This window comes from Bufo gargarizans, chromosome 6, assembly GCF_014858855.1.
Source record: "Bufo gargarizans isolate SCDJY-AF-19 chromosome 6, ASM1485885v1, whole genome shotgun sequence".
NCBI lineage: Eukaryota > Metazoa > Chordata > Amphibia > Anura > Bufonidae > Bufo > Bufo gargarizans.
This window is the reverse complement of record NC_058085.1, coordinates 247182778-247203994: the sequence shown is the minus strand read 5'-3', so window position 1 is coordinate 247203994 and position 21217 is coordinate 247182778. Positions and strand designations below refer to the sequence as shown.

General features: G+C 45.3%; 1 protein-coding gene across 3 annotated transcripts in view; it reads right to left on the bottom strand.

Annotated features, from left to right (window-relative positions):
• LOC122941392 (zona pellucida sperm-binding protein 1-like) overlaps window positions 1-19422 on the bottom strand; it is a 30496-nt gene extending 11074 nt beyond the window's left edge. For 2 of the 3 annotated variants that reach the window (XM_044298613.1, XM_044298611.1), the window contains exons 1-4: window positions 19222-19422; window positions 18185-18242; window positions 17290-17479; window positions 14765-14882 (exon numbers count right to left, since the gene is read on the bottom strand). In XM_044298613.1, the coding sequence (XP_044154548.1) occupies window positions 14765-14882; window positions 17290-17479; window positions 18185-18242; window positions 19222-19407 (552 nt within the window). In that variant the 5' untranslated portion in view covers window positions 19408-19422. Of the gene's footprint in view, window positions 1-14764; window positions 14883-17289; window positions 17480-18184; window positions 18307-19221 lie in introns of all 3 variants that reach the window. The other variant, XM_044298612.1, reaches the window with a different exon arrangement.
• Window positions 19423-21217: the final 1795 nt, after the last annotated feature.

Here is a 21217-nt window from a genome sequence, read left to right as displayed (position 1 = left end):
TCTTCATATCATAGCCTAGAATCAGGCTTCACGTCACCCACCACTGTAAGAGTCAATTTTCATAAATTTAGGCCCAGAACCCAGGCAGAGGAGAAAGGTCCCGTAACAGACAATCTGGCTTCATGTCAGCAGAGAATCAGTCTTCATATCATAGCAGAGAATCAGGCTTCACGTCACCCACCACTGCAACAGTCAATTGTCATAAATTTAGGCCCAGCACCCAGGCAGAGGAGAGAGCTCCCGTAACAGAGGATCTGGCTTCATGTCAGCAGAGAATCAGTCTGCATGTCATAGCAGAGAATGAGGCTTCACGTCACCCACCACTGCAACAGTCCATTGGCATATATTTAGGCCTAGCACACAGGCAGAGCAGAGAGGTCCCGTAACAGACAATCTGGCTTCATGTCAGCAGAGAATCAGTCTGCATGTCATAGCAGAGAATGAGGCTTCACGTCACCCACCACTGCAACAGTCCATTGGCATATATTTAGGCCTAGCACACAGGCAGAGCAGAGAGGTCCCGTAACAGACGATCTGGCTTCATGTCAGCAGAGAATCAGTCTGCATGTCATAGCAGAGAATCAGGCTTCACGTCAGCCACCACTGCAACAGTCCATGGTCATAAATTTAGGCCCAGCACCCAGGCAGAGGAGAGAGGTCCCGTAACAGACAATCTGGCTTCATGTCAGCAGAGAATTAGTCTGCATGTCATAGCAGAGAATCAGGCTTCATGTCAGCCACCACTGCAACAGTCCATTGGCATATATTTAGGCCTAGCACACAGGCAGAGGAGAGGTTCATTCAACTTTGGGTAGCATCGCAATATAATGGTAAAATGAAAATAAAAATAGGATTGAATGAGGAAGTGCCCTGGAGTCCAATAATATATGGTTATGGGGAGGTAGTTAATGTCTAATCTGGACAAGGGACGGACAGGTCCTGTGGGATCCATGCCTGGTTCATTTTTATGAACGTCAGCTTGTCAACATTGGCTGTAGACAGGCGGCTGCGTTTGTCTGTAATGACGCCCCCTGCCGTGCTGAATACACGTTCAGACAAAACGCTGGCTGCCGGGCAGGCCAGCACCTCCAAGGCATAAAAGGCTAGCTCTGGCCACGTGGACAATTTAGAGACCCAGAAGTTGAATGGGGCCGAACCATCAGTCAGTACGTGGAGGGGTGTGCACACGTACTGTTCCACCATGTTAGTGAAATGTTGCCTCCTGCTAACACGTTGCGTATCAGGTGGTGGTGCAGTTAGCTGTGGCGTGTTGACAAAAGTTTTCCACATCTCTGCCATGCTAACCCTGCCCTCAGAGGAGCTGGCCGTGACACAGCTGCCTTGGCGACCTCTTGCTCCTCCTCTGCCTTGGCCTTGGGCTTCCACTTGTTCCCCTGTGACATTTGGGAATGCTCTCAGTAGCGCGTCTACCAACGTGCGCTTGTACTCGCGCATCTTCCTATCACGCTCCAGTGCAGGAAGTAAGGTGGGCACATTGTCTTTGTAGCGTGGATCCAGCAGGGTGGCAACCCAGTAGTCCGCACAGGTTAAAATGTGGGCAACTCTGCTGTCGTTGCGCAGGCACTGCAGCATGTAGTCGCTCATGTGTGCCAGGCTGCCCAGGGGTAAGGACAAGCTGTCCTCTGTGGGAGGCGTATCGTCATCGTCCTGCCTTTCCCCCCAGCCACGCACCAGTGATGGACCCGAGCTGCGTTGGGTGCCACCCCGCTGTGACCATGCTTCATCCTCATCCTCCTCCACCTCCTCCTCATCCTCGTCCTCCTCGTCCTCCAGTAGTGGGCCCTGGCTGGCCACATTTGTACCTGGCCTCTGCTGTTGCAAAAAACCTCCCTCTGAGTCACTTCGAAGAGACTGGCCTGAAAGTGCTAAAAATGACCCCTCTTCCTCATCCTCCTCCTCCTCCTCCTGGGCCACCTCCTGTTCCATCATCGCCCTAAGTGTTTTCTCAAGGAGACATAGAAGTGGTATTGTAACGCTGATAACGGTGTCATCGCCACTGGCCATGTTGGTGGAGTACTCGAAACAGCGCAACAGGGCACACAGGTCTCGCATGGAGGCCCAGTCATTGGTGGTGAAGTGGTGCTGTTCTGTAGTGCGACTGACCCGTGCGTGCTGCAGCTGAAACTCCACTATGGCCTGCTGCTGCTCGCACAGTCTGTCCAGCATGTGCAAGGTGGAGTTCCACCTGGTGGGCACGTCGCATATGAGGCGGTGAGCGGGAAGGCCGAAGTTACGCTGTAGCGCAGACAGGCGAGCAGCGGCAGGATGTGAACGCCGGAAGCGCGAACAGACGGCCCGCACTTTATGCAGCAGCTCTGACATGTCGGGGTAGTTGTGAATGAACTTCTGCACCACCAAATTCAGCACATGCGCCAAGCAAGGGATGTGCGTCAAATTGGCTAGTCCCAGAGCTGCAACGAGATTTCGCCCATTATCACACACCACCAGGCCGGGCTTGAGGCTCACCGGCAGCAACCACTCGTCGGTCTGTTGTTCAATACCCCGCCACAACTCCTGTGCGGTGTGGGGCCTGTCCCCCAAACATATGAGTTTCAGAATGGCCTGCTGACGTTTACCCCGGGCTGTGCTGAAGTTGGTGGTGAAGGTGTGTGGCTGACTGGATGAGCAGGTGGAAGAAGAGGAGGAGGAAGCCGAGAAGGAGGAGGTGGCAACAGGAGGCAAAGAATGTTGCCCTGCGATCCTTGGCGGCGGCAGGACGTGCGCCAAACAGCTCTCCGCCTGGGGCCCAGCTGCCACTACATTTACCCAGTGTGCAGTTAGGGAGATATAGCGTCCCTGGCCGTGCTTACTGGTCCACGTATCTGTGGTTAGGTGGACCTTGCTACAGATGGCGTTGCGCAGTGCACACTTGATTTTATCGGATACTTGGTTGTGCAGGGAAGGCACGGCTCTCTTGGAGAAGTAGTGCCGGCTGGGAACAACATACTGTGGGACAGCAAGCGACATGAGCTGTTTGAAGCTGTCTGTGTCCACCAGCCTAAATGACAGCATTTCATAGGCCAGTAGTTTAGAAATGCTGGCATTCAGGGCCAGGGATCGAGGGTGGCTAGGTGGGAATTTACGCTTTCTATCAAATGTTTGTGAGATGGAGAGCTGAACGCTGGCGTGTGACATGGTTGAGACGCTTGGTGACGGAGGTGGTGGTGGTGGTGTTGGTGGTACATCCCCTGTTTGCTGGGCGGCAGGTGCCAACGTTCCTCCAGAGGCGGAGGAAGAGGCCGAGGCGGCAGCAGCAGAATAGGCCGAGGCGGCAGCAGCAGAAGAGGTAGCAGGGGGAGCCTGAGTGACTTCCTTGGTTTTAAGGTGTTTACTCCACTGCAGTTCATGCTTTGCATGCAGGTGCCTGGTCATGCAGGTTGTGCTCAGGTTCAGAACGTTAATGCCTCGCTTCAGGCTCTGATGGCACAGCGTGCAAACCACTCGGGTCTTGTCGTCAGCACATTGTTTGAAGAAGTGCCATGCCAGGGAACTCCTTGAAGCTGCCTTTGGGGTGCTCGGTCCCAGATGGCGGCGGTCAGTAGCAGGCGGAGTCTCTTGGCGGCGGGTGTTCTGCTTTTGCCCACTGCTCCCTCTTTTGCTACGCTGTTGGCTCGGTCTCACCACTGCCTCTTCCTCCGAACTGTGAAAGTCAGTGGCACGACCTTCATTCCATGTGGGGTCTAGGACCTCATCGTCCCCTGCATCGTCTTCCACCCAGTCTTGATCCCTGACCTCCTGTTCAGTCTGCACACTGCAGAAAGACGCAGCAGTTGGCACCTGTGTTTCGTCATCATCAGAGACATGCTGAGGTGGTATTCCCATGTCCTCATCATCAGGAAACATAAGTGGTTGTGCGTCAGTGCATTCTATGTCTTTCACCGCTGGGGAAGGGCTAGGTGGATGCCCTTGGGAAACCCTGCCAGCGGAGTCTTCAAACAGCATAAGAGACTGCTGCATAACTTGAGGCTGAGACAGTTTCCCTGGTATGCATGGGGGTGATGTGACAGACTGATGGGGTTGGTTTTCAGGCGCCATCTGTGCGCTTTCTGCAGAAGACTGGGTGGGAGATAATGTGAACGTGCTGGATCCACTGTCGGCCACCCAATTGACTAATGCCTGTACCTGCTCAGGCCTTACCATCCTTAGAACGGCATTGGGCCCCACCATATATCGCTGTAAATTCTGGCGGCTACTGGGACCTGAGGTAGTTGGTACACTAGGACGTGTGGATGTGGCAGAACGGCCACGTCCTCTCCCAGCACCAGAGGGTCCACTAACACCACCACGACCATGTCCACGTCCGCGTCCCTTACTAGATGTTTTTCTCATTGTTATGGTTCACCACAACAACAAATATATTATTTGGCCCAATGTATTGTATTCAAATTCAGCGGGATATAAATTTGAGGCCTAGTATTTAGGCGCTGGGTGACCGGTATGGATTTAGTGACAGAATTAGACTTGGAAATGCACAGAAGCGTGTGTGTGAAGTTATTCTGAATGACCCTATGTGCACCTTCAATATTATATACCCTTTTAGGGATAGATTTCAAATAGCTCTGATATAGCAGAAACCACTAAATTATGAAATTGCTAAATTGGGAATTGTACTTCAACCCAGAACAAAAAATGTGCTTTGACGGACACTAAATATCTTGCCCAGCAACAACAGTACAGCGGTGGGTAACGAGAGATTTAGAGGGATTTAAATTTGAGGCCTAGTATTTAGGCGCTGGGTCACCGGTATGGATTTAGTGACAGAATTAGACTTGGAAATGCACAGAAGCGTGTGTGTGAAGTTATTCTGAATGACCCTATGTGCACCTTCAATATTATATACCCTTTTAGGGATAGATTTCAAATAGCTCTGATATAGCAGAAACCACTAAATTATGAAATTGCTAAATTGGGAATTGTACTTCAACCCAGAACAAAAAATGTGCTTTGACGGACACTAAATATCTTGCCCAGCAACAACAGTACAGTGGTGGGTAACGAGAGATTTAGAGGGATTTAAATTTGAGGCCTAGTATTTAGGCGCTGGGTCACCGGTATGGATTTAGTGACAGAATTAGACTTGGAAATGCACAGAAGCGTGTGTGTGAAGTTATTCTGAATGACCCTATGTGCACCTTCAATATTATATACCCTTTTAGGGATAGATTTCAAATAGCTCTGATATAGCAGAAACCACTAAATTATGAAATTGCTAAATTGGGAATTGTACTTCAACCCAGAACAAAAAATGTGCTTTGACGGACACTAAATATCTTGCCCAGCAACAACAGTACAGTGGTGGGTAACGAGAGATTTAGAGGGATTTAAATTTGAGGCCTAGTATTTAGGCGCTGGGTCACCGGTATGGATTTAGTGACAGAATTAGACTTGGAAATGCACAGAAGCGTGTGTGTGAAGTTATTCTGAATGACCCTATGTGCACCTTCAATATTATATACCCTTTTAGGGATAGATTTCAAATAGCTCTGATATAGCAGAAACCACTAAATTATGAAATTGCTAAATTGGGAATTGTACTTCAACCCAGAACAAAAAATGTGCTTTGACGGACACTAAATATCTTGCCCAGCAACAACAGTACAGCGGTGGGTAACGAGAGATTTAGAGGGATTTAAATTTGAGGCCTAGTATTTAGGCGCTGGGTCACCGGTATGGATTTAGTGACAGAATTAGACTTGGAAATGCACAGAAGCGTGTGTGTGAAGTTATTCTGAATGACCCTATGTGCACCTTCAATATTATATACCCTTTTAGGGATAGATTTCAAATAGCTCTGATATAGCAGAAACCACTAAATTATGAAATTGCTAAATTGGGAATTGTACTTCAACCCAGAACAAAAAATGTGCTTTGACGGACACTAAATATCTTGCCCAGCAACAACAGTACAGTGGTGGGTAACGAGAGATTTAGAGGGATTTAAATTTGAGGCCTAGTATTTAGGCGCTGGGTGACCGGTATGGATTTAGTGACAGAATTAGACTTGGAAATGCACAGAAGCGTGTGTGTGAAGTTATTCTGAATGACCCTATGTGCACCTTCAATATTATATACCCTTTTAGGGATAGATTTCAAATAGCTCTGATATAGCAGAAACCACTAAATTATGAAATTGCTAAATTGGGAATTGTACTTCAACCCAGAACAAAAAATGTGCTTTGACGGACACTAAATATCTTGCCCAGCAACAACAGTACACCGGTGGGTAACGAGAGATTTAGAGGGAATTAAATTTGAGGCCTAGTATTTAGGCGCTGGGTCACCGGTATGGATTTAGTGACAGAATTAGACTTGGAAATACACAGTAGCGGGTGTGTGTGAAGTTATTCTGAATGACCCTATGTGCACCTTCAATATTATATACCCTTTTAGGGATAGATTTCAAATAGCTCTGATATAGCAGAAACCACTAAATTATGAAATTGCTAAATTGGGAATTGTACTTCAACCCAGAACAAAAAATGTGCTTTGACGGACACTAAATATCTTGCCCAGCAACAACAGTACAGCGGTGGGTAACGAGAGATTTAGAGGGAATTAAATTTGAGGCCTAGTATTTAGGCGCTGGGTCACCGGTATGGATTTAGTGACAGAATTAGACTTGGAAATACACAGTAGCGGGTGTGTGTGAAGTTACTCTGAATGACCCTATGTGCACCTTCAATATTATATACCCTTTTTGGGATAGATTTCAAAGAGCTCTGATATAGCAGGAACCACTAAATTATGAAATTGCTAAATTGAGAATTGTATTTCAACCCAGAACAAGAAATGTGCTTGAACGGACACTAAATAACTCGCCCAGCTACAGCACTAGGGACAGATTTAGCTGGATATAAATTTGAGGCCTAGTATTTAGGCGCTGGGTGACCGGTATGGATTTAGTGACAGAATTAGACTGGGATATGGCCAAAAAATGAACAGACTATTGCTGGTTAAATGCACTTGGTGTGACAGCTTCACCCTGATGTAGGCTTTAGCCAAAAAACAACCACACCATTGAGGGTTAAATGCACTTGGTGACAGGCGCAGCTTGCCCCTGATTTTGTATATGGCCAAAAAATGAACAGACTATTGCTGGTTAAATGCACTTGGTGTGACAGCTTCACCCTGATGTAGGCTTTAGCCAAAAAACAACCACACCATTGAGGGTTAAATGCACTTGGTGACAGGCGCAGCTTGCCCCTGATTTTGTATATGGCCAAAAAATGAACAGACTATTGCTGGTTAAATGCACTTGGTGTGACAGCTTCACCCTGATGTAGGCTTTAGCCAAAAAACAACCACACCATTGAGGGTTAAATGCACTTGGTGACAGGCGCAGCTTGCCCCTGATTTTGTATATGGCCAAAAAATGAACAGACTATTGCTGGTTAAATGCACTTGGTGTGACAGCTTCACCCTGATGTAGGCTTTAGCCAAAAAACAACCACACCATTGAGGGTTAAATGCACTTGGTCGCAGCTTGTGCTGGCGCACCACAAGACACAAAATGGCCGCCGATCACCCCAGAAAAATGAGACTGACAAACGGTCTGTGCAGCCTAAAAACAGTGAGCAATTGAGGATCAGCAGCTCAATGATCCACAGCTGCAGATCGATCAGTTAATCAAGTCCTTTGGAGGAGTTAATCTGCCTAATCTCGCCCTACTGTCGCAGCCGCAACCTCTCCCTACGCTAATCAGAGCAGAGTGACGGGCGGCGCTATGTGACTCCAGCTTAAATAGAGGCTGGGTCACATGGTGCTCTGGCCAATCACAGCCATGCCAATAGTAGGCATGGCTGTGATGGCCTCTTGGGGCAAGTAGTATGACGCTTGTTGATTGGCTGCTTTGCAGCCTTTCAAAAAGCGCCAAGAAAGCGTCACAAAAGCGCCAAGAAAGCGACGAACACCGAACCCGAACCCGGACTTTTACGAAAATGTCCGGGTTCGGGTCCGTGTCACGGACACCCCAAAATTCGGTACGAACCCGAACTATACAGTTCGAGTTCGCTCATCCCTACTTACGACTCATCATCGTGGAAATTACTGCATCAGACAAACCTTTTCATCTTAAAGTGAGGCGTTCAGCCTCCAAGCCACCAGGTTGAGTTGGTTTATTTTGGGATGAAATAGCGGACCCTGGTGGAGAAGGTCCAAGGTTGATTGAAAAGTCCAGAATATCCCTGCAGACAGCCTGAGCAGAAGGGGGAACCAAGAGCTACTTGGCCAAAATGGAGCAATAAATATTACCTGAGCCCCTTCTTCCTCCACCTTCATTAGAGCTCTTGGAATCAAACTGAAGGGAGGAAAAGCATAAAGAAGAGTCTTCAGCCTAAGTTGGGATAGTGCATCTACGCATAACTGCTGGTCCCATCGGGAGAGGGAGCAAAATTTTTTGGTCTGCCTATTGTCCTTTGTGGCAAGTAGATCTCGATCCGGAACTCCCCACTTTTCGCAGAGCTGCTGAAATATTTGATAATTCAGGAACCACTCTCCTTCCTTCAAAGTCCGGCAGCTGAGAAAGTTGGCTATTACATTGTTCACTCCCTTCACATGAACTGCTGTCAAGGATATATTATTATTTTCCGCCCAAAGAAAAATGTCTCTAGACACTGCACTAGGGAACGGCTTCTGGTCCCTCCCTGTCTGTTCAGGTAAGCTACTGCCGTGGTATTATCAGACAACACTTTTATATGTTTTGGAGATGTGTGTATGAAGGGAGAAAATGACTTTGTAGATGGCTGAGTTCTCTCAGATTGGAGGAAGCATCTAACTATTTTTACCCCATCTGCCCTGAACTACTTTTTCCTCTGAGTGACCACCCCATCCGGAACTGCTGGCATCTGGTTACGATCATCTGTTTTTCCTGGCACCAACAGACCCCTGTTTGCAAGTTATTTTCTTCTCCACCACAAAGATTATTTTACAGAATTGGGAATGAGAACATGTTTTTCTAGAGCAGAATTGGTTCTGTCCCAGGACGACAGGAGGAAAGGTTGAAGGATCCTCGTGTGACTCATATGACCGATGGGATTGTTGCCATTAGACCTAGGATAGTCATGATATTCCTTATGGAGGAAGCCCTTTGGCTGCAGAACTGAGAGATTTTCCATACTAGACTGTTCCATTTTTCTAGAGGTAAAAAAAGACATCAGCAGATGATAGTCTAGGAGTACCCCCAGCAAGAGCTTCCTCTGATCTTGAGACAGGTCTGATTTTTTGAAATTTATAATACACCCCAAGGTGGTAAAGCATTCTTGCACTTGGGAAAGGTAAGATTGTAGAACTTCCTCTAAGGGTGAAGAAATCAGGAAGTCATCTAAATATGGCACAATTTGAATCCCCTTTAGGTGAAGGCGTTTTGCGACCTCTGACATGATTTTTGAAAATAATCTTAGAGCCGAGGAGAGTTCGAATAGGAGGGCTCCGAACTGAAAATGGTGTAACTGATCCCCTACGAAGACAGCGATTCGTAGTCCATTTAGAATTTTTTTGTAGATGGATCTATTCAGCAATTTTTAATTTATTATCATACGGAAGGATCAGTTTGGTTTTTGTACGGGAAATATCAGTGAATAGAAACCTTTGCCATATTGATGTTCTGGGACTGGATGGAGTACCTTTTTGTCTATAAGAGATGAGATTTCTAATTCTAGACATGTTTGTTTTACTTTTTGAGGCAGCTTTTTGTTTATGATGAACCGATCTGTGGGAAGGGATGAGAACTTTAGTTTTAAGCCCTCAAAGTAGTTACTACCCAGGATTGAAAAGAAATCCTCTCCCTCTACCCCTGGATGGCTGCCACTTCAGAGATCCCTCTTTCTTCCTCTGGTCCAGTTTTTTTTTTGTTCTGGTTTCGAAAGTATTGTCTTTGATGAAAATAACGACTCAAGAGAAAATCCTTTTTTCTTATCCGAGGCCTTGTCCAGAATGTCATTTAAGGTCGAGCCAAATCTCCTTCACAGGGGATCGAGCACAGGCGATTTTTTTTTTTTTTACTTACGTCACCGAACCATGTACGAAGCCAAATAGCTCTTCTGGTCGCATTTGATATTGCAGCAGACCTGGCGGAGAATCTAACGAACTCTGCCCATTCCTCTTTGCTAAGAAATTTGACACTTTTTTTTTAAACGTAGGCAAGGAGCCTAAGATCTCCTCTTTGGGGGGTATCTGCTGCTAAGTGTTCTTCTAAGGCCCCTTTCACACGGGCAAGTTTTCCGCGCAGGTGCAATGCGCGAAGTGAATGTATTGCACCTGCACTGAATTCAGACCCATTCATTTCTATGGGGCTGTGCACATGAGCAGTGATTTTCACGCATCACTGCGCTGCGTGAAAATCGCAGCATGCTCTATTTTGTGCGTTTTTCACGCAGCGCAGGGCCCGTAGAAGTGAATTGGGCTGTGTGAAAATCGTAAGCATCCGCAAGCAAGTGCGGATGTGGTGCGATTTTCACGCACAGTTGCTAGGAGAAGAACGGAATGGAGACCCAATCATTATTTCCCCTTATAACATGGTTATAAAGGGAAAATAATAGCATTCTGAATACAGAATGCATAGTACAATAGGGCTGGAGGGGTTAAAAAAAAATTAACTCGCCTTAATCCACTTGTTCGCGCAGCCGGCATCTCTTCTGTCTTCATCTGTGAGGAAAAGGACCTTTGATGACGTCACTGTGATCACATGATCGGTCACATGATCCATCACTGTGGTAAAAGATCATGTGATGGACCATGTGATGAGCGAAGTGACGTCGTCAACAAAAAGGTCCTATTCCTCGAAGACAGAAGAGATGCCGGCTGCGCGAACAAGTGGACTAAGGCGAGTAAAAATTTATATTTTTTATTTTTTTAACCCCTCCAGCCCTATTGTACTATGCATTTTGTATTCAGAATGCTATTATTTTCCCTTATAACCATGTTATAAGGGGAAATAATACAATCTACACAACCTTGATATTCCTTATGGAGGAAGCCCTTTGGCTGCAGATAGCCCAATAGCTGTCTGGGAAGAAGTGCGGGTCTGGGTACCACAGTCAGTTTTTTTATCACGCAGGTGCAAAACGCATTGCACTCGCGCGATAAAAACTGAACGGAACGCAAACGCAGTCAAAACTGACTGCAATTGGGTACCTACTTGCGTGGGTTTGCCGCAATGCACCGGGACGCATCCGGACCTAATCCAGACACACTCGTGTAAAAGAGGCCTAACTGATAACGTTCTGGCCGTTCAGGTAGACGCAATACTGGGATGCAACATAGCCGTATTTGTTTACTAAGCTTTTTTCCATAAACAAACATTTTTTGTCCATACAATCTCGCAAGAGACCCATATCTTCGAACGGGAGAGGTTTTCCTAGAAATGCGGGCTACTGGGGCATCAATTTTTGGCGTTTTGTCCCACAGATTAGACTCAGACTCCGCAAAGGGATATTCTTTTTTAAGGAATTAGTCACAGCTGTTCTTTTCTAGGGATCTCTCCACTCCTTGGAAATCAGGGACTTGATATTGTTATGGATCATTTTTCCTCTTTTCCACAACCCCTGGAACCTTTGATCCTGGACAGAGTGTGTTTCTTTGACCTCTGGTCTTTAGAAGGCCTTCTATCTCCTCAGGGAGAAAATGATTTATTGGAACAGTCATCTGAGAAAGAGTCTAGGTCAGATACTAGTTCCCCTTCATCCAGATCAAACGCCATATCAGAAGCAAAGGATCTAAAAGTAAAGGTCTCCTTGCAGATAGTGCATTTTTTGCGCCCCGAATTTCCACCGGCTAGCTTAGGTGTCATGGTCTCTCTGCCCTAAAAAGATTAAATAAACTTATAGGGCCAGGAAAAACCAGGGTTGGATATTTGGTTAAAACACCACTGCCACTATGTGATAAGAAATAGGATCTGCTTCTCCATAGCAGCCCTAGTAAGAAACACACAGTAGTGTTAAAAAAGGAACAGCATAATAAGCCCCATTGTGGAGGCAGCTTACTGGGCTGAGGTAGCAAAATCTCCAGGCTTCTTTGCCGAGTAAGCATCCACCGGAGCAAGAATGATTGCAAGCGTTGAGAGAAAGACATAATACAACTCTTCTTACTCAGTTTTAAATGTCCCTTCATGCCGTGCCATCCGAAGTCCTGCCCCCGGAAGTAGACCTGTCACTTGAGCGCAAGATTCTCTTGCCCAAAGAGAATCTCGCCTGGTGACGTCACTACGTCAGACCCCCGTGCACTTTCCCCTTACCTGGGAGTATCGCAAGCCTGGGGAAGCCAGCACGCAGGGCTTACTCCTAGGAACGGGTAAGGGAGGCGATTCGTTCCTGTTCCCTGCTCCAGCCCTCCCACCTTGTGGGGAAAAGGATTCAAGGCCTGGTACTCCAGGAGAGGCTTCCGCGCATACCCGAGGGCAGGAAACAACGACTGAATAGGTAAGGGAAGGAGGCCTTTTTAAATCATGTGCATCTGCATTGTTTCCCGTACTTGGGGCGAGGACACCGTCCTGTGAGTGCTGTTGTGGAGGCACCAGGGAAAAGAGACTCCGTGAATGAGCTGAAAACATTGCGACCACAGGGGTGAATAAAGTGTTTGAGATTCCTGAATAAAATTGTATACACATACACCAGTTTTGATAAATCTCCCCCACTGTGTACTTCTATGTGTACATAGAATTGTGTGTCGTCACACTGTACTAAACTGTGTGTGAATAGTGACCGCTCACTGTGCGGACTGCACACAATACTGTTTTCAGAAGAGAGTGCATGTAGTGAGAACGTCAGTCTATAAAGGTCTACAAATAATGGACTTTATACAGAATGGAAAGTGAGAAAATGATCTGATTACAGGTTGTAGCATACTGTAAGATTCACCATGTTGTGGATTGGAATGAAATCTTACTACCAAGTTACTTTGTAGTTCTAGCACCCTATATGCAAGTGGCTGCTAGCTGTGCAACAGGACATGGGCGGGGCAGCAGAGCTGGTGCATGTGAAATCAACAGGAACGCCCACAGAGCCTCACAGGAGAAGACAGCAGTGAGAAAGACTCAGAAGAGCATTTCTGAGAGCATGTGAAGCAAAGCTAAAACCAGTAAACAAACAAGTGCAATTTTATTATGTGATGCATTATGGTAAGATATGGGTTTATTGATTTTTAGTGCACAAAGGTGTCCATAGCCTTTAATTATCAGTGGTGAGGGGATTGTTGCAGAGTAGTGACATTACACTCTAAAGGCGGCCTCACTCAAACTATATGTGTATTCAGGGATCTATATAATTGCCAGATATAAAAAGGTTAGAGCAGTGAAGATTGGAGAGGACAGTTGAGTAAAGTGCCGCAGTGCTGTACCAATATGCGCTGAGGGGAGATCTCTACGAGAAGGAGCAACAAATGTTCAATAGTTATCAAATACTAGGCGTGCTGGACAGGGACCAACTTTAGCACCAGGTTATTAAGTTTTGTATCAAGGGTATCTTTGCACATTACACATTAACCCCTTCCTGTTTAGTGCCATGCAATTAGTAAGTTAACACCCTGATCCATAATAGTAAGGACCTGTGCCATCACTTGGTAGCTGGCACTCCTGGGAATCAGAAGTTCAAGTCCCCTAGAAAAATGTAAAAAACAAAAAACACGCCTATACATAAATGGTATCGCCGCATCCATACAACCCATACGTTGTGGTCCAATTTTTTTTACTCCAGTGATCAAAGATTTTTTTAAATAGCATAATGTAAGTTTTTAGTTCCTTCAACTTCACAAAAAGCAAGCCCTCATATGGCTATATTGACAGAAAAATAAAAAGCTGCTTCTGAAATGCAGAGAAGGAACAATAGAAAAAAGGAGTTGTCTTTGCTGTGCCATTCAACTCTATAGGGATGCCAGAGAGTACAAGCACTCAGCTATCTCCAGGAGGCCCATAGATTTGCATGAAGTGGGGGACAGGAATTTGTTAAACTTAAAGGGGTTTATATTTATGACCTATCGTCAGGATAGGTAATCAATATCTTATCAGTGAGGGTCCAACACCTTGCACCCTTACAGATCTGCTGTTTAAAGAGGAGGTGGCACTCCATATGAGCATTGCTTCCTGTTCATTACACTGCCTGTCGTCTTAGAAGATAAAACATTTGGCGGTGCAGTGTAATGGTAAGTACTCTCCTTTCACTTGAATGGAGCAAGGACTTTTAATTGCAATATGCCACCGCTCTACATGAGACTACATGCAGCGTAATGAACAGTAAGCAGATCGCAAAACAGCCGATTGATGGGGATGCCAGGTGTCAGACCCCAGCCGATCAGGTCATCAATACACATGAACCCCTTTAAGAAAGCTTTACTCAACCGCACTGATCCAGGCTCTGTTCCAGGTCCTGCTGCTCTGCACTTCCTGTCCCAGCTTGATTCACACAGGTAACGTTAGGAAAGGCTTGCCCAGCCTATCATTACTGGCGTGTTAAGCCAAAATAAAACCAGCTTTGGAACGACAGCGCCTGGTGGGAGTAAAACTCTAAATTGAAAATTTAAATAAAAATAAATAAATCAAAGATTCACTCCAGAATACCCCTTCAAGTGTAAACTTTAAAGCTGGCCATACACAAGCAATGGCTTGAGTGTGCATCTTTATCTTCAATAGGAAAAGATGAAGACCCTTCTGACAATATGCCCATTCCTTCAAGGTTCCGCTAACTTCTCTATTGTGCATTGACCACCTATAGTAATTTGGGATTTCCAATTTGTCACGTTTTATCAGCAGTTGTACCTCTGTGTTATTTGAGAAGCCAACAAAAGTAAAGGCAGACACAACAAATCTTTGATAACTCGAGGGGACAGAGCCTGGCAGAATTTGTGTCAGTGTGTCGTCTTCTGAAAATGGACATCTGCAAGACAAAAATATCTGTCAAACTTATCCGGTCTCCAAGTGGAAATCGAGCAGAATTAAAATGAAAACCCAGATAAAGTTACTGTCAAAGATGATCATCAAAATGCATGCTAACTAACATTACAAAGAGCACAGAAAATATTCCCTATTAAACTAGGCAAAATAGCTATAGCATAAACACTTCTATACATGGCTGACACTGCAGACCAAGAATGCTTGCAATCCTATGCTTTGCCAACCCATTCTGATTTATTGGGTTGTCTTCACACAAAAGAGAAATATTTCTATGTAAGAAAACTGAACACACTACATACTGTAGCATATTTTGCCTCCAGTCCCTGGTGAACTGTGGCAGGTTTTGAGCCCGGCGGCTTCGTGTCCTTACCGTGCAACCTACTGGTAATTTACTCAGAGGTTTTTAGTGTTGTCAGAGTACTGTGAGGCAACGGCCATACAGCTCTGGCAATTCACTAAACAGCATCGCCTCTACTTTCTGTTGCAAACAGGCAGGCAGAGTCTGATATTGCTCCCCATGCTGCCCTTTTCCTCACAAAGACCACTCCCAATGCCACCCTTCTAAACTGACCGCTCCCCCATTGTTCCTCTCTATTGTCCATACTCCTTCCCATGCCCCCCCCTTTCTCCCACACTGCTTCCCATGTTTTTTTTACTGCTCCCTATGTTGACCCCACTCTTACATGGTCCCTGTGGTTGTGGTGACCTCATCCAGCATTTCCTACTCCTCTTCCTTTTCACCACCTTCCTTCTTAAAGGGGTTATCCCATCATAATGATCACTGTTAAATCTGTTAATGATTTGACAGTGATCATTTTTGTAAATATACTTTATTAACAAATCCCCACTGATAAAATTCATACCCACTTACCTGATTGTTGTGACTCGGTCTCCCCTGGTTACGACCACTGTTCTTCTTGAAAAGCCGGAAGGTCGCGCTTGCCCAGAAGAAGACTCCTTTTCTCCCGGCCGGTCCGCTCGCTGTTCTGAACGCTGTTCCCGGCCAGAATAGTACAGAGCTGCGAACGCGCACACCGGCTCTGTAGGAATAAGTCACCATTGCGCATGCACATTCATTCCAGCGAGCGGCACGGCCGGGAGAAGACTTCAATCAAGATGAAGCCCGCCCCCAGCCAGAATCCAGGAAGTGAACGCGCGGTGGCAGCAGGTAAGTAAAGAAACGCTAAGTGGGATAACCCCTTTAAGTTCTAATCCACCTTATTTGATGCAGGTTCAGGAATTTTGCCATGTGACTACAATGTCACCAAATATCCTGCACCCATTTTAATTGAGATTTTGCCATGATTTTGCTGCAGCTCACATAGAAAAATCTTAGAAATAACACTGTTCTATGCAACCCACAGAAAACCTGTGGACGTTGCAATCCAATTTTGCGCAAATCACAGCAAAACCACTTAACTGCAACTGCCCACCAGGGAATGGCCCACTAGGGTAGCATACTAGTCCAGCCTTGAAACTGGACTTACACGCATTCAGCTGACAGCCATTTCTTCAGACTCTGCCATACATGAATGTCTTTAGGGTACATGTACACGTTCAGGATTTATGTGCGGAGAATCTGCACTGATAAACGCAGGTGTTCGCAGGAAGATCTGTGCGGTCAATCTGCATCAACTGGTGCAGATTTGAATGCGGATTTGGTGCGGATTTTCCGCATGCAGATTTTACTAAGTGAATGGAGAAAATCCGGTCCCAAAAAATAAAATAAATTGACATGCTCCGGATTTTTAAATATGCACCGCAGGTCAAAATCCACCGGAAACAATCCACATTGTGTGCATTGAGAATTTCAAATTCTCATATAAGACAATGTACATGACCTATGGTACAGATTTTCCACACGCAATCCTGATAGTGTGCATGGGAATGCTGTTACATTGTATCATACGACCTTTTGCTGTCATAAGGGCACAGAATATGGCCGAATTGCACTAGTATGAAACCAGCATAAAGTGGTGGATCCCAACATAAACCACTATGCTCAGTCTTCCTTTTTTCACATTTAGGACCACAAATATATCTTTTAGTTGGCAGATTGGAAGAAATGGGAAAAGTACTGCAATTACTGTAGTGCATGTTTCGGTAACCCAAGTTTAGAGAATACCTTCAGTTGTGTAACGTGAAGCAACTAGGCACAAAAGAAAAACAACATGCCCCTACCCTTTTCATCGATGATAATAATGGTATCATATGATGGCAGAAGGGACATTGGCCTCCTAGGCACAAGGTCCCAGATATAACACTACACGGCTATCCTGTAGCTATGTCCCTGAACACCTTCTTGAAAGGATCCACCAGTTCACTTCTATAACATTTTCATTCCATAAATAACCACCATGGAAAATTCTGATAACTATTTGGTGACTCACCCATTAGAGATTACAGGCCAACGCAAAGTAGATGCTGGATCCATGTTTGGGGCTCCCCAGCATTGGTGGAGACGGAGGTGTAGCCTGGGATCAGAAGGTTGCAGAAGTCTAACCTCTAAGAACACAAGTTCCCGAAGTGGAATCTGTAATGGAAAGTCCTCTAATGCGTAGAATGAAGAAAATGATGAACCTGCATCAGAGTATGAAATACAAGGGATTCTGTTTACAGGGGTTGACCAGGATTAGAGAAAAAAAAAAAAAAAAAAAAAAAAAAGGCTTTTTCCAGAAACCGCAGCACCGCCGCCAGTCCATGGGTTGTAAGCAATAATGTCCATGGAAGTAAATGGAATATCAGATACAACCCATAGACCAGTGCAGCAGTGTTTTTTGGGGAGAAAATGTTTCTAATCTCTACAACCTCATTAAAAGGCATCTCTGCAAATGTCCCAATTTAAAGGGGCTTTGCAAAAATGCTATACTCCCTTTACAGTAATCGTGGCAGAAAAAAAAATTCACGATTAGAGTCCTGAAAGTTTGAGAAAAACATAGGGACAATAACATCGACAACCTGTTCTTCTGCAGAGACCACCTCAAAGACAACCCCACGCTTTATGTTCTGTTAGTCATATGGACCACAACATGGGGTTCTCAACGCTGAAGGACTCAATGCTTCCATATATAAATATATACTGTATTGCCATGGCAGAGGAACTGTACTTCATCCACAGCAGATTCCAGGAACTGGACCCTATGGCAATTGGCTGATCAGTGGGATGGCTTCTTTTAAAGAATATGTTCATTTCATTAGACATTTTTTTTTTTTTTAAATGCAGCTCAGAATTCAGTGGATCAAATAAGTAAATATTGACAAGGTCATGTCCAAGGTCTGGGTCACCTTTAGATATGCGCAGCTCCACACTCAGAACTCCAGTACTGGTCACTGTAGGAATTTCCTGGGCCAATACAACCAGAGAGATATTGGACAGGGTGTTATTGTACAGGCACTGAGACAAAACCCTAGAAGAGGTCACAAAAATACATGATTGTTATGCCCACATAAGAGAAATGATCAATGTCAAACAAGCATTTGTTTCTTGTTGCGATAATTCGTCTTGACCCTTGATCCATACAAATAAACCTTTAGAGTGTAAATGAGACAAGGGACCAAACCGACAGTTGCCTATATGTCTAATTTAACCTAGATCTAGCCCTATTTCCACATATCCTTTTTAGTTCCAGTCACAAGTATCAGTTTGTTTACATAAAGGTAAGGGCCACCTTTGCAAGCATTGCCCTAATGTACCTAACTCATAACTAGAAATCTATATTTCCTATCTATAGCTCCTTTGCGGACATGTTACCATGGCAACAGACTACAAAAAAATCCTGTGCAGTCTGACTCTGAAGCCTTACTTCCATCCCAGGGCATAGCTAAAGATTCATGGGCCCTGGTGCCAGAGTTCAGCTTGGGCCCCCCTTCACTCAGTGCTTTGTGGCCAGGAGCCGGGAAGCTCATAGCCTTTGTGCTGCCCGAGACAAAAATTTAAACGACACCCCTCCCCCCATGCCAAAGTCTTAACCTAACCCCTTCCCTCTAGCTAGAGGAATAACTTTACCAGCATGCACTTTCTACAATACCGGTGGATTCTTATGTGGCACAAGGGTCTTTGGGACTCCTTAGGCTCCTGGGCACGGTAGCGACTGCTAACTCTGCAGCCCCTACAGCTACGTCCCTGCTTCCATCTATCACCCTGTTACTATTGACTTACCTTTGAAAGGTTGGTAAGAGGTAGGGAATGAATGGCAAAGTGACCGTGGAATCAGACTAAACAGAGTCCTGTGCCACAGTCTGCATCCCCTGTAGTCTTGCGGTTATCAAAGGCCTTATCAAGTTACAATAGAAGCCCATACACATCTTTACAAAACACTTACGTGAGGCTGCTGTCTCGAGTGATAGACCCTAAAGGAGACACAAGAACATCTGCCTTTGCTGTTAGAGACAGTTGATACACCATACGTCCTTGGAGAAACTGAGAAAGACACAAACTGACTCAATAGTCTCAATATAAGATGACTTATAAAGGCCATAAATATCTTCTCACGTGGCGGGTACTGCATGACGATAGGTAACCTTTAAATTCCAGGAAGTCTCCCATGATTGTAGAGGAGGGACAAGAGCCAGGGCCCAGAATAACTGAAGATAACTGCAGTGGAGGGCTGGTTATATAACGAGACAGGATCAGTTGGAAAAGTCCATCAGCGAAGCAGTGAACGGTTACTGAAGGAAAGAAAGTTGAGGCAAAAAAAATATTAAATTCAATTTTTTTTTTATCAGTTCTTCTATATGTACTATGTAGTAGTGAGCAAACCCGAACTGTAAAGATTTTTGGACCCAAGACCCAAACTTTTCAGTAAAAGTTCGGTGTTCGGCGAGTTAATGGCGCTTTTTGAAAGGCTGCAGAGCAGCCAATCAACAATCCTTTAACTCGTGTGCCACTAGAAGCCATCACAACCATGCCTACTAATGGCATGGCTGGGATTGGCCAGTGCAGCATGTGACGCAGCCTCTATATAAGCTGGAGTCACATAGCGCTGCACGTCACTCTGCTGTTACTAGTGTAGGGAAAGGATGGTGCTGTTGTAAGGGAGAGAACAGGACAGAATCTTTAATCTGAAGTGCTTATAACTCAGCGATCTACCTAGATTTTGTTTTTTGGGTGCAGTGCACAATCTTTTTACCCTGCCCTATGCCCAGTGACCCAGAAAAATATTTTATCCGTCTGTTAGTTAGGTGGGCGGCGGCGGCCATTTTATGCAAGTTCTGTGCACCAGCACAGCATATGTGCATTTGTGACAGTCAAATAGAAGCTTGAAATACTGCAATTATATTCTGGGTTTAAAAATAAAATAAAAATGATCACTCATTTTTGGCAAGACCCTACATCTGTGGCCTTTGCAGCATGTCTGTGCAATTTAAGCTTGAAATACTGCAACAATTTTCAGCGTTTTAAAAAACACCCTTTTTGGGCAAAAGAAAAATTTTTACAGCACATGTTGCATCAGTCAGTGTGAAATGCAAGCGTTAAATACTACTGTCATATCCTGTTATAAAAAAAAAAAAAAAAAAAAAAAAAAAAAAAAAAAAAAACACCCATTTAGGGCAAAATACTAAATTTGCGGCCTTGGCTGCATCTGTCATTTTTAAATACTGGGGCCTAAGCAGCATTAGTCAGTGTGAGATACAAGCTTGAAATACAGCAATAATATCTGGGTAAAAAAAATAAAAATTTTGGGCAAGATCCTCAATTTCAGAAATATGAGGAGAGCATAAATACGGGATGTGGCCTTGGTCATGGTGCTGCTGGTGGAGCTCCTGTTGCAGGGAGAGAACGTGGTCGATCTGTGCCAGCTACACGCACAAGTGAAACACCTTCCTCAGATGCGAGTAGGAGACAGTAGGGCCTAATGCGGCTCTACGAATGTTGAGGCCAGAACAAGTACAGGCGATAGTAGATTGGGTTGCTGACAGTGCCTCCAGTTCCTTCACATTGTCTCCCACCCAGTCTCCTGCTGAGAGATCAGAGTTAGCAACCTGCAGCCGATGTCCATCAGTCTTTCACCTCACCCCCTTGTAAATCAGCCAAGCAGTCTGAGCCCCAAGTTGTGGAGCAGTCTCTTCTGCTTTTTGATGACTCTGTTAGCAGGGTTTCCCAGGGCCATCCACATAGCCCTGCACCAGAAGTGGAAGAGATTGAGTGCACCGATGCCCAACCACTTCTGTTTCAGGATGAGTACATGGAACAACCACCGCAGCATGTCTCGATGATGACGAATCATAAGTGCCAACTGCTGTGTCTTTCTGCAGTGTGTAGACCGACAAGGAGGGCAAGGGTGAAGACTGGGTGGAAGATGATGTGGAGGACGATGA